This window comes from Lepisosteus platostomus, chromosome 22 (assembly GCF_059453375.1).
Source record: "Lepisosteus platostomus isolate fLepPlt1 chromosome 22, fLepPlt1.hap1, whole genome shotgun sequence".
Classification (NCBI taxonomy): domain Eukaryota; kingdom Metazoa; phylum Chordata; class Actinopteri; order Semionotiformes; family Lepisosteidae; genus Lepisosteus; species Lepisosteus platostomus.
Window position 1 is genome coordinate 8942571 of NC_142632.1, and position 13217 is coordinate 8955787.

Sequence of the window (13217 nt, forward strand, 5' to 3'; positions counted from 1 at the left end):
TTAATGAAATAAGTCAGCATTCAGATGAATGAAAGGCTTATGTTTGTTTTTTTGTTTTTTGAAAATTTCCGCTTCAGTTGCTTTGTTGTGCTCGTTTCAGAGCAACTGGGACTCCCCTTTGTATGGTTAAGGTCTCCCAGGGTTGGAGTGAGCTGATCGCGTGCAGCTCGTTGCTAGGCTAAGCCACAGTAAAGCCACAAATAAACGCTCGGCCAGCTGGGTCAAAGTTTTGATCACACCCGGTCCCACCCTGAGAGTGGAGAGCCGGACAAGCAAAGTGACTGGCATGAGTGACTGTCCGGAAAATAAAAAAACAGGTACAGATGCCTTCTCAGCGTGTTTTGCTGGTGTGTTTGCAAGGTGGACTGTGGCAGTCACCGGGGCGATCCAGGCGACAGGACTGGAAGAGGCAGCGTGCGAAAGGCAGACCTGTTCTTTTTGTGCTCCCTGCTCTCTGTGCCGGCTGTTGCATGGGGGGGATCTGACAGGGGGAGAAGCAGCTTAGTGGACTGATCACAAAAACCAGAACTCGTACGCCAGACTATTCACCCTTACCTTTCACCCTCACGCCCCAGCACGTCGGCGCAGGAACGCGGCACAGTTCACGGCGGCTGTGCGGCTCTGCATGTTGCAGTGTCATCCAACCTGCAGTTCAGACCGAAACACGCATGTTCGTTACTGCATTGGGAAGCAGGATATTATTAGCGCTTCCCTTTTCCAGTATTTGTGCTCCTCAAGGAAACTTGTTTTTCAGGGTTTTCACAGAGTTCTCAAAATCTCTTTCTGGCCTTCAGCATAAAGTGTATTGATGCTCTTTCTTAGCTGCACCCCCCTCCTTTGTCTTATGAGCAGTAATTTTAGAAGCAATAGTTTCAAATTTGTTAGAGCTTTATTTTAAAGTTCATAGTTCAGTAGTCAAAGCTACAGCTTTACTTGTGACCGGCCCCACATTGTTTCAATAAATATCTCAAAACCAAGATACTTAATTATAACATGTGATTACATTTTGAAGTTGAACACACGGGGTGTTCAGCAAATCTAATGCCATAGCACATGGTTTGCCCACTTCAGGGTTTCTTTTGGAATCAGCAGTATTGAACTCTAGCATACAAGCATTTTATTTCTTCCACAGCTAGTGTTTAGATGTGCATAGTGTATATGCTGTTACTGCAAACCAAATGGTAAAATGCTATAAGTCAGATGAGTTTAAGTGGAGCTGCTGGGAGTGGGTTAAATATACACAGCATGCAGGTCAGGTAGGGAAAGTACTGTGATCTGAGTAACCCTTGTGTGGTATGGTGTTTTTCCTGAGTTGGGGGATGCACAGCCATTTGTTTGCAGAAGGGGTGTTTTACCTTTGTTGGTCAGTTAAAAGAGAAAGCCAGCAGCCATAGGCTTAATTATATTGCCTTACGATTTGCCCTACATCTTTAACTGTTGCCCAGTGCGTTTGCAAACAGTACGATGTGCGTGGGGCTCTTCGCTCTCAGTGTTAATTGTCCACCTGGCTGACCCCCCCCCCCCCCATGGGCAAGTTGTGGGCGAAGCTGTGAAACTGCAGGACTGCAACATGGGTTTAATAGCCCGTGGGATTATTGATCAGAGTCACTTGTAAACTCTGCTCAGGGATCGATGAGGGAAAACACTCGGTGGCTGTGATGTTGAGTCGAAAGCTGGCCTCGTAATGAGCAGCGCTGTGGTGTTTCTAGCTCACAATGGAATTGGCTTTCGTTAAGTTAAAAAGAGGTCAACCATAAACACAGAAAATGAAGAGCCCAATGGATGTAGCTTCACCTGTCTAGGTGCCGAGAGTGGTGGTCTTCAGTGTAGAGGCTGCAGGACTGATTGGTAACTGCGTTATTTCCTGGGAAGCTGCGTGATTAAGCTGCGGCTGGGGTGTGATCTCTGGGAGTCTTGGGGGGTGTGTTGTCTATTCCTTACCTCTTACCCTTCTCTCCTGCTTTTCCTGCCAGTTGATTTTACCGTTCGAAAATGGAAAAAACGGCAAAATGAAAGCACTTTCCTATGGAATGTGTCTTTTGAAATGCACATCATGGGACCCCTTGAACTTTCTCGGTCTCTATCCCAGCAGTTCCCAGCCCTGGTCCCGGTGGAACACTGTGTTTCCTGGATTTTTTGCTGGTTCTTCATCGCAGGGCTTAATTTTCTACCTAGGGCACGTTTGTCAGTTTTTGCTTTCAGGCTCTTAAAAGGTCAAGTGGGATTTGAAGTTAGTGTCAACGCTGTACCAGTTCCTGAGTTTCAGAGCTGCCCTCACCCAGGTGTGTTGGAAAATGCAAGTAGCTTGCCCTGGGCAGAAGGAACAAACACTTATTGTGGGCGTGTCCCACCTGATCATCCACTTGTATCGGCTTGTAAGAGCTGTTTAGTTGGGCATCACAGCTGTGTCAAAGTTCTGCATACTGAAGCTGTTGGAAGCAGTGCCCCTGGATTTGGGTGTTTTTGACACGCAGGACTGACCAAAGAAACAGGTTGAATAAAATGGAAACAAGCAGGCAGAAGCATTAAGGTACCGATTTAGCACTGGAGATGATTGTTGCTCAGGTTTAGTGAAAACCAGTATCCTCAGTGTTCCTGCAGGATCAGGGCTGATCCCCTTCTCTGTCTGGCTAATGGAAGGCAAAGGGCATGTGGGCTGGTGGGAGCATTAATTACAGGTTGCCGATTCCTGCTTCCTGCAAAGAAATGCTGACATTTCTTGTGCTACTTGCAGGCACGAGCAAAAGACAGTGACAGGAGGTTATGGGTAAATATGCCTTATTTTTTATCTTTCTTAAGTTCTTCACACTGTAGTTTTTCTCTATTACTGCCAGGAGCAGTGGGGTGGAATCTGCAGTGGCTTACACTCTGCATAAGGGGGCGCGGTGCTGGCCCGCACGTTTTCCCGACAGAGGTCTAGAGAAGAGGGGCCTGTAAGATGTGCACGCTGCTATTTTGTAAAGCTAGCTCACCTGAAGGGAGAGAGGCCATAACTAAAGACATTCAGGGTAGCTGCACATTTCTAAAAAGAAATTTAGAAATGCTAATAATTTTTGTTTTGCCCTCCCAGTTTGGTATAGTGAAAATAGGTGTCTTTCATGCCTCCACTCACCAGCCCAGCAACTGCACCCAGGTGAGAATGAAGAAGTGCAGGCTGACTCCTCCAACCGGCCCTGCTGTCTCGAGACAGTCATCTTTTCAAACATCACAGGCAGCATAGCCTCCAGCCCAAAATGTAGCGCTCGGGGAAGGAGCATCCCTCACCTGAGTCACGGACAGCCAGGACTGTGCTGTCTGAATAATCCCACCCTACCCGCTCATCCATCCAGTCTGCTTTGGGGAATCCTATTCCCAGTTGCCTCTCAACATGACCCAGGCTCCAGCCCGTGCCACCTGAACTGTAGAGCCCAGGCGAAGGGCTTTACCAGTTGAGCCATTTGACAGGCCCCACATTTATTTTAAAAGGAAGCATTGAGTGTCCTTCACAGTTAGCCGAAGTTCCGTTCGAGGCCTTCAAAAACTGTAGCTGATGGACATTTAAACTGCTGAGGTGTCTGAAGAGTAAATTGCCATCTTTAGCAAATGTGCACTAGAGAACATGTCTTTTGTACGGCCTTCCCTCGTTATTCTCCTCTGTCCATGAATTGCAGGCCTTGGCATGTTATTATTTCACAGCAGCAGTGGAGGAGAGGCACAGAAGCAGAGCTGCACATGTGTCTGTAGTATAACCTGACAGAACTGGGGCTACTTTATTGTCTTCATTGAGTTTTACACAAAAAAAAAGATATCTAGACTTGTGCTTTGCATATTTTCTGAATGCAATAGACATGTTTCAAATACTCATCCCTGCTTCAAAAATGCTCTCAGCCAAAGCACCTCTCTGAGGTCTGTCTGCTGTCTGGGCTAGTGTGGATGTTTGTATCAGGGCTCGGCACATAGTGTATTTATAAACATATACTCTGGAGTTCAGTTACTATTGGGAGCTGCAGGAAACAGGATATAAATCGGAACAATGAGGCTTAAAGTGTTACGAGAAAACGAGAAGTGTTTATTTTGAGGTTTTCACAGTGTGCCGGAGCTCAGGGGCATTATTGTAAACCCCTTCATGTACAGTATATGGATATTTATACCAAGCTGTGCAACTGGTTTGCAAGTACCGAGGCAGAGAGTCTTTGATCTCCCAAAAAACGGAACACAGTGACTATCGCCAGGAAAAGTAAAACCGCAGCAAGATGCTTGGATCACCGTGGAATTCTGAATTGTAGATGGGCGGGGGGCAGAGAGCTCGTCTAATACCCCCCATTGCCCAGTGCGGCCAGTTCCCCCAGCCAATTGGCTGCAGCCGGGCCCCACAGGTGCTCACTGCAAGGGGTCTGCTCACAATGACTCACTCCGCCTGCCTGCTCGGGCATGTGGGAGGACATGATTCATCTCGCATGACTCACTCTTGCCCGTCTTCACAGGGGAGAGAGAGCTCCACACACACACACACAAACAGACCGATGAGCCTCTTGGTGTCAGTAATGTAGGGCGATTGCTGTGCATTTCATAACAGATATATGCCATGGGTCTCCAGGTCTGCGCTCGGTTTATTAATGTAAATTGTGAATGGATGTCTTGTGGGGGGGGTCTGAAAGTATATCATTGTACTGTAGGCACAATAAAAGAAGCACCTTGTATTGGTCAAAAGATATTACCGAGTTTGGCACTCTCACTGTGTTTATGAGTTACGCCTTGATGCAAGACCTTAATTCTGGAAATTCATTTCGTTTTTCCTCTTCTCCTCTCCCCTTGAAGGCTTTCAACTCGGAAACGGACAACTTTAAGCTTACGTATGGGGGTCACCAGTACCATGCCAGCTGTGCCAATTTCTGGATTAACTGCGTGGAGCCCAAACCGCCAGGCCTCATACTGCCAGACTTGCTCTGAGGCCCTGCTGCTGCCGCCGCCGCTATAGCAACCGACAGAGGGTAAACAGTGATGGAGAAAGCACTCAGCCTGACCATGCACAGAGCCGCACTTAAGCCTATGAGTCTGGGGATCCCGTCATGCACTCAGAATAGCTCTTTTTCATTTGCTTTGTAGAGTGTTTATTACCGGCCTTACCGTGGTGCTCTGAGAGGACGCACCAATCCTGAGCATGAACAGCACATTTAGTTATGCATTTGGTTTTCGCTGACAGAAGTACAAGTTTTTGATCAGATGTTACGAATGATTATTTATTGAAAAAATAAGCTACTGTGTATTGCACAAATGTATTTGGCGTAAAACAAGGGACAGAATGACAATGTAGGTAAATTAGGTCAGAAGCTGCTACAAAACAAATTGTGTAAAGACACTTTCAGTAAGACACGATTTCTTAACCGTGTGAGTCCTGTGTATTGAATAATTGCAATGTCTAATTATTGTATAATTACAAGTATATAATATACCATTGAATTATGAAGACAGTTCAGCAGAGAGAAACCTTTTTCTCCATTAAAAGGGATAAGTTACCATAGGGTTGGCAAGAAGCAGCTTTTTATTTTAAAGAGATACTACAGTATATAATGAAAACTAATGTAACTAATGTTGCCGATTCAGATTCGCTTAGGTCTTAAGATTTAGATGCATATCCTTATTCATCCCTTAGGCAAACTGCCCACTCAAAAATAACTACGTAGTCCATGTGCCCAGAGGAAGTGTGCTGGACCTGCTGTCTCTCGATAGATTTTTTTTTTTTGTCATTTTATTATGGTATCATAGTTTTAGCTTGAACATCTTGCAGCAGGGTTACGGCTGAGATTGAATGTATATTTTGGTGTAAAAAATCTGCTTTTTCCTGTTGACAGTTGAACAGTACAAAACAATAATACTAATTGCATAATGTCCTATTAAAGTACCATTCTTAGATGCTGTTCTATATTAAAAGGCTGTAATATTTAACAAGAATTACACAGAACACCTGCTGCCGTTTTTTGTTGCAAAGCCTCTTGTGTTTGTTCTTGACGTGGAACACTTTATTCAGAAGATATTTATGTTAGACATAGATAGGTGGAATTTCAAAGGCATTTGTTTTATTGTTGTGCAGGCAGCTATCTGCAAAATTGATTTCCTCTTTCTTTTAAGTGGGAGTTTACATAATACTTTGGAGGCTGCTGGGAGTATTTTGCAACTTGTCTCTTGGATATCATTTTTTATCGACTCAATTAGAATAAGTCTTCTCTTTCTTATCAATTTAATTTACGCAGGACTGACAAACAGGCTTTATCAGTGATTGTAGATTCTGATCTGGAGCAAAGTGTGTGTCTGTTAGAACTGAATTTACTGATGTCCTCACAAGGATTGTAATTCCTTCGAAACCGTTTTGGCAGATTGTGAGAAGGATCTTGACAGGATTTCTGAGAATATATCATTTGGTTTATAAGAAAAGGTAATTGAACCCTTGAGCACTTACCCACTGGTTTTCACAATACCTATTCGTTTTGGGTCTGCTTTCACTCCATGTCACATTTGAACAGAGTAGGGAATAGTCAATAAAGTGGTCAATGGGTCCTCATGCCTATAGGAATATAGGTTTGTGTCTAAAGAGAGGGGAGACCAGAACAGGGAGATAAAAGATTAACTGAGGAATACCCCTGGTCCAACAGCGTGCTCTGAGACAAACCAATGCCCAGTTATGACAGGGTAATTCAGACAGGTTGCTTAACTCTTTCTATTTTGCATTTTGGTGAAAGTGGATACATGGTCAGACTGTTTTTTGCCATGTTATGCAATATAATAATAATAATAATAAACTTTATTTTATATAGCGCCTTTAAAGGTGGCTTCTCAAAGCCCTTTACAGGATGACAATAACAATAAATAAGACTACAACAATAAATAAGAAGATTTCACAAGATAGGACACAATTATAATTACAACAATACAACAATAATAGAGTAGACAGTGGAAGGTGGTATTAAGAAGAGCAGAGGGGTGAAGAATGGAACCAGTTAAGTAAAGGCTTTTCTGAAGAAGAAGGTTTTGAGTCTGGATTTGAAGGAGTTTAGAGAAGGTGACTTCTCTGCATTTCTGGAAAAAAAAAAGCATTTCTGAAAAAAGGTATTAATATCATGTAGTGACAGCAGCTCACATGCATGTTCAATTTCAGTGTTCTTGTATTTGTAGCATTCTTTTATTTTTTTAGTCTTTTAGATTCAGTGTGCCAGGCTGCCGGTGCTAGCGCACGATAGAGCCTGAGCACTGGCCCGTCGGTAACCATCCTCCACGAGGACCTTCTTGAAAGTAACGTCAGCCGCAAGCAGACGGGGTCGGATCGAGGGCCAGCTTGGGTGAATATGACTCGGGGATACAAACTTCGATCTTCGCAAAAATAAATTCCGTGTTTTTTCAAACAAATCGCACAGAACACAACAGCCTTTTATTCTGTGGGAAAAGAGAGAATTGCCAACGCCCTACTTCATTTCTGTACGGAAAGTAAATTCTGATTAATCTTCCAAAAATATAACCCTGATATACACGGTGTATATATAGCTTTGAAATTATGAGATCACGTCTGCAGATCCAGGGCTCTGGTCCCCTGCCTGTTGAATTTGCCTCCCCCTACTCGGTATTGTCTGTGTTAAAGACACCAGTGAGGAAATCTAACCCTGAGGAACGCGTTCTTCACTGTGTCCCATTGTGTCAAAACTGCAGCGTTTCTTTTCATGCTTCGGTTTTCAATATCCTGTCCAGCCCTTCCAATAGCTCTCCGGGACAAGCTGGTCTTTTCGCCAGGAAATTAATATTTTTTCAGTGAAGCCGTCTGTATTCCTATTCAACGCTCCAGACGGTGTGGTAAAGCAGCAAAAACAAAATCCACAGTTCACAAAGGGGTCCGTAGGGCTTTCTGATATTCTGTACAATTAAAACTGTAACAGAAATACTGAGGTCCTGAAATTCTCTGCTGCTTTCTGCTTCTCAAACCCCTGAAGAGTTTGGTTCACTGGGCAGGTGTTTTACAGTAGTTTTACTACTCCAGCAGCAGTTATCAAGCCTGAGACATTCTCCAGATGCTGCGTGACAGCTTTCAGTGTGAAACGCTCCTAAGCATCCCAGATCAGCTTCCAATTTCTGTAAGCAGCATTCTTCCCATGGGAAATATCCTGAGATAAACAGCCCAGCTGATTTATTTTTTTTAAGGCTGCCCTGACCTGTTCATTTATTTATGTTGGATCTCGGACTTGTGCCGTAAGCTGACCTTGAGAGCAGCCTGGCCGCTCTTTGTAAGAATTATTTGTTCACTTATTTTTGTACACGAGTGGAAATTCCCCAGAGCTTGCCTTCCCCATCCAAGTCACGAGGCTGTGATTAGGAGTGGACGTGGTTTAAAAACGGATCAGATTTCTGTAGATGCAGAACCTTCCCCCACCAGTGCAACTCTAAACAATTATTCAGAATCAATTTTCTGCGAGTAGTTCGGAATATTTGACCAAGAACGGTTCATGCTTATTGATGTTGGGGTGGGGAGATTGTTCCTCATTTTATTGTCACTCCCTTTCAGTTGCCTGATGAGGTAGAAATTGCTATTTTAATTCACAACAGTTTTGCCTTTGGTTAGCAGTAGAACCTGAAGGCATGACAAGTGTGTGACAAATCCCTTTTCTCTCCTGCCAAGTGAATCTGCTTCTTCCTTCTCAAACGCTGGTTTGTCATGGTGCTTTCTTGCAGTCGCTCATCAATTTTAATTACGAATCACTGAAGTCAGTGTTTCTTTCCATCCTGTTTAATTAGTCGATCAATCAGTGTTTAATATAGTGCCTTTAGCAATAAATTGCTGCAGAGCTTTTATGACTCAAGCAATGCACCAGCATCCTTAAATTAAATAAAAACAAAGCAAAGAGGAATTTAAGAACAAATTATTGTTATGCAAAAAATAAGGTAAGCATTTCTAAAACATTGTTTTAAAACACTGCAGCTGTTGGTGCTTCTCATAGATACCTTGGTAGATCATTCTGCAATTCAGTAAAAAAGCTGATTTTCATTTGAAAGCTGTGTCACATGCCCTTTGTTTAAGTTTTTGGAATTGCCAGACTCCTGACACTACTTGGGAGTGATGCACATGTATCTGACTAATGGAGTCCTTTAGGTGTTGGAGCACCTGTGCAGAAACAGTTTTCACTTTCAAAGGCAAGCTCCCTGCTCCATCTTTCCTTTGCATGTAGGAGGATTGCTCTAATCCCAATCACTGCAGGCTCCTTTGTGGATTATGGCAGCTGGTACTCATGGGACAGGGGTGTCTGGTATAAGGATGTGTTCGAGAGGAAGGCCTGACGCAGGAAAGGGAGGGTCCATCTTGTGTCGGATTCATACCTGTGTAATCTCAGGCGATCATTGGCAGACATTAAGGCATCGACAGTACGGTCTCACTGGGGACAATTAATGGCCGTATTATAGGAGCTACTACCCATTAACTGAGGAATAATGTTGTGCAGGGAAAGAGTAGATATTTTTTCTGGGAAAGTGGAATGTCTCAGTGGTGCTGGTAGTGGTGGGGGGTACATCAGGGCTGTTTCCCTCACAGGTTATGACCCTGCTCTTTGAAGGGGTATCAGAAGAATTAATTGGACTTTTTTTTTTTGCTCTTCTGCCTAGATGAGTCACTGCTTCTGTTTGTTAACATTTTGCTTTTGCGTAAATGTATTTTCATTACAATTTTTGTTGAGCTGACTGATCGAGCAGCTGCAGAATTTGAGGAGACTGAGGCATTGGCGTAGTAATATTTCTTTGGAAGTCTCTCTACCGAAAGGTTGTGATAAAGTCAGGAGCAAGAGAGGAGGAAGGCATTTCCTACCAGTTGAGTTTCTTTAACCTGGTGTCTCATATTAGCACTTTCCAGTAGACGCACCAGACGGGTCACAGTCTGCGCTGCACTGCGTCACAAACACGCGGTCCCTGTGCCCTCAGAGAAGTCATTTTAATAATTGCACCACTCTTGTGCAGTGCACCTAGCCCTCCACTGCATTAAAAAATGTTGATTTTGGTTTGGCTACTTTTTGGATTTTGAGGAAAACGGGACAAGTAAATGCTTCCCTTTTTTCCGTACAGCAAGATGTCTGATTGACATAGCTTATTCTTGCAGCACTGAGAGTCGAGTTCAGTTAGCTGATGAACACCATGCGAAAGTCTTGCTGGCAGGGTGAGGTTGAACACGCTGTGTGCAGTCGCGTCTTTCTCAGGGTTGGACTGCTGTGCTGTAGGCCTCTCACCTCCGTGGCCAGTAGCCAACGACTGGTTTCTCACATGTTGCAACTGATTGCTGTGCCTCTGAATCAGCGTTAATATTCACCGCCAACGGCTCTGCTGCCCTTGGTGACGGTTACCAAGGTTACTGTACTTTTCATTTGCTGTCGAGATTATTGTCATACAAAGTGCGTCTTAGGTTTTTTTTTTCTGCGAGTGAGGATTGATCATTCTTGCAGGTCAAGTTTCAAGTTAGTTTAACCTCCTTAATTGCATTTCGCATGGGATTCAGCAAATCTACCAGGATTTACCTCCTGTGCTTCTCATTTGCATCTTGGGGTACCCTAAGGACTCTGTGTGTGTGCACATGTATACATTAACCAACAAGACATCAGTCATAGCATGAGAAAACTAGGCTCCTTCCCTGAATGTGTCCTCTTTGGCCAGAATATTAGGGAACAGCATTAGTAACAGTTTTGCCATGGTGTGTGCATTCTACATCTGTCTTATGAAGGACAACTTTCAGAGTTACAGTACTGGTACTTTTGAGAGCAAGTGCTTGCTATGACTGCAGTGGAACAAATTTAAATATTAGCTCTGGCCTTTCCATAACATTTGATTTAACGTAATGTCTCTCACTTATCTGTGGTCTTGCCATTCTGCCAGTCTTTCAGGTGCTTTTCAGGTGGCATAGGGACTCTTGCATTTAGAATGACCTTATATTTCTTTTTTGGGGCTTTTTGGCAAACACCACCTAATTGCTCCTCCTGAAAGCTCACCTTTCAGCACTGAGTGGTCTAGCTGCAGTTTCTGGCTGTGCTGAAGATTAATATTATAGCAAAACAGCTGGTACTTCCAGTCTCGCGCTAAAGCCAGAGTTCCCACTTTTTTAATCCTTCAACCCCACAATTCGTCAGCCCAGGACATCTTTGTAGGTGCTATGAATAAGCACTGCACCAGAAATGCTGAAATCCTAGAGCATGATGAGTAGTTCTAAATGAGGATTTTCAGATGAAGCTCTTTTTCTCCTTTCTCAGGGAACTGAAAATTTGTGCAGCGTGAAACTTCAAACATCCCGTCTCTGCGTTTGCATGTGAAGTGTTGTTTCTGGAGAGCTGGCTGTGAACGCAAGTTGTCTTTTATTGCTTTATTTTTAGAATATGGTGTTGTCTTCTGGAAAAAGGATGGTAGCTTCACTGAAAGGATTTAACGATGCCGAGTGTGTATTCTCCAAGTTAAAGTGTGAACATGAATGGATAAGGAATACTGCTGACGCCTCAGGTGGCAGGGCAACTCTTACCTGTGAAAACTGCATGATTGTCAATAGGGCTGAGGAAGAACAGTTTTGATCAGGGAAATTAAAAATAACTTTCTCTTTTTATTGCAGTGCGGGACCACAGTCCCTCATAGAACACAACAGATGGGGCTGATTGTGGGCAGCTGTAAAATAATGGTGTTTCTCTCGAGTTAGCCGTTCTAGTAAAAATATATATTTTTCCTTTTCTCAAGCAGCTGTGTTATTGCTTATTAAAGATTAATTGATGCCTTTTATTTAACCACAGCATTAGCTTGTCTGGAGTGGGCCAAGTGATTTCAAGAAACAATTAAAGCCCTACTTGGAGAGGGTGATAGTGTTATAAGTGTGGGTGCTTCCATTATCTGTGTACCCCAGTTTGTGTCAAAAACCATTAGCGCTGTCAGTCAGAGATCACTGGAAGTTAAACAGCTGACACTGAGTTTTATTAAAGTACTTTTCAGAGTGGTTTCTTCTACCTCTGCTAGTAGTTATGAAAGAATCAGGCATCCTCTTTTTTTAATCCAAAAATGATCATTCCATAGCTTGATTTATTAAATTATTTGCTTTACAAAGCGCTGTAGCACTTTTTTTTTTAAAGTGAAGCAAACAAAATGCATTTTGTCATAGAAACCTTTCGAAACTGGAAATGCAATGACTATGTCTTGGGAAAACTGGGTTTGATGTGGGGTCTCTTCGTATGCCTGGGATTTGATTTGCTACGTGTTGCGTCTGCACTGGAGCAGACGGGTCTGTTTGTTTGTTTTGAGAATGAATATTCAGCTTGCATTTCGAATCGCAGGGGTGCTGCTCTGGCACCGGCCTGCCCAGACCAGGGCAGCCCTGTTGTGTCAGACAGGGGGGGAAGAGCGTTCAAGGGCTGGGCCTTCACTGGCAGCCCATTGCGGTGCCAGAACTCCAGCCTGGGCCCGTACGCTCGTGCGACCTGTTGGAACTGACAGGCAGATCCCCCCCCGAGTCCCGGTTGTCCTTGCCCCTTTAGCCCCCTGGGGTGGGCGGCTGTGTGGAGCTGCTGCAGTCGAGCCGTGAGGAGAGCGAACCCATCTGTGCTATAATCCGGCTCCACAGGACTGTCTGCCTGCCCCTCGCTGTCCCTCCATCTGTAAATAAGCATTACTGGAATGGCTGTCCTGGGCTGCTGATCATGGTTTTTTTTCCCTTATCCTTTCCTGCTTTCTTTTCAGTGCTTCCTACTGAATGTATGAATTTACACTATCGCCCATCTCGCCCTCTCCGCTTTGTGAATCTATACCGACTCACTTTGTGGTGTCTTTGTGAAAGCTTAAGATTCAATACTGTAATAAAAAAGATATCCTGTTGCCCCATGGTGTTTGTGTGATGATTTTTCCATGCTGATGCATTGCCAAGATGCCCCTTTGTGTTTTTTTTTTTTGCAAGGGTGTTGCCTGTACATGAAAAACACAGCAACACTTTCCCTCTCGCTGCCTACTTTGGATTGCAGGTACTTGGATGTTGTTGATTCATATTTTCATGTATAAGAAATTGATACTGCATGTGCTATGACATCATGCAAGCTCCAGGTGCTCTATAGTAGTCTATACTATGCACAACCTATTTAATGCAGTTCCTACAAATTTCTGTATACAGATGGAGAAAATGTAGTCACTGCAAATTAATCACGTTGATCCCACTTTCAAGACTTTCAAATCTGAAAGAGAATAAAAGATCAACAGTTTGG

The 13217-nt window shown here is 43.7% G+C and overlaps 1 protein-coding gene across 10 annotated transcripts in view; it reads left to right on the forward strand.

The window, feature by feature from the left end:
* synrg (synergin, gamma) overlaps positions 1-12837 on the forward strand; it is a 52094-nt gene extending 39257 nt beyond the window's left edge. For 8 of the 10 annotated variants that reach the window (XM_088616078.1, XM_088616081.1, XM_088616079.1 and 5 more), the window contains 2 exons: positions 2735-2767; positions 4798-12837. In XM_088616078.1, coding sequence (XP_088472204.1) covers positions 2735-2767; positions 4798-4929 — 165 coding nt within the window. In that variant the 3' untranslated portion in view covers positions 4930-12837. The remainder of the gene's footprint in view (positions 1-2734; positions 2768-4797) is intronic. The other 2 variants (XM_088616083.1, XM_088616087.1) reach the window with 1 other exon arrangement.
* The last annotated feature ends 380 nt before the right edge of the window (positions 12838-13217 follow it).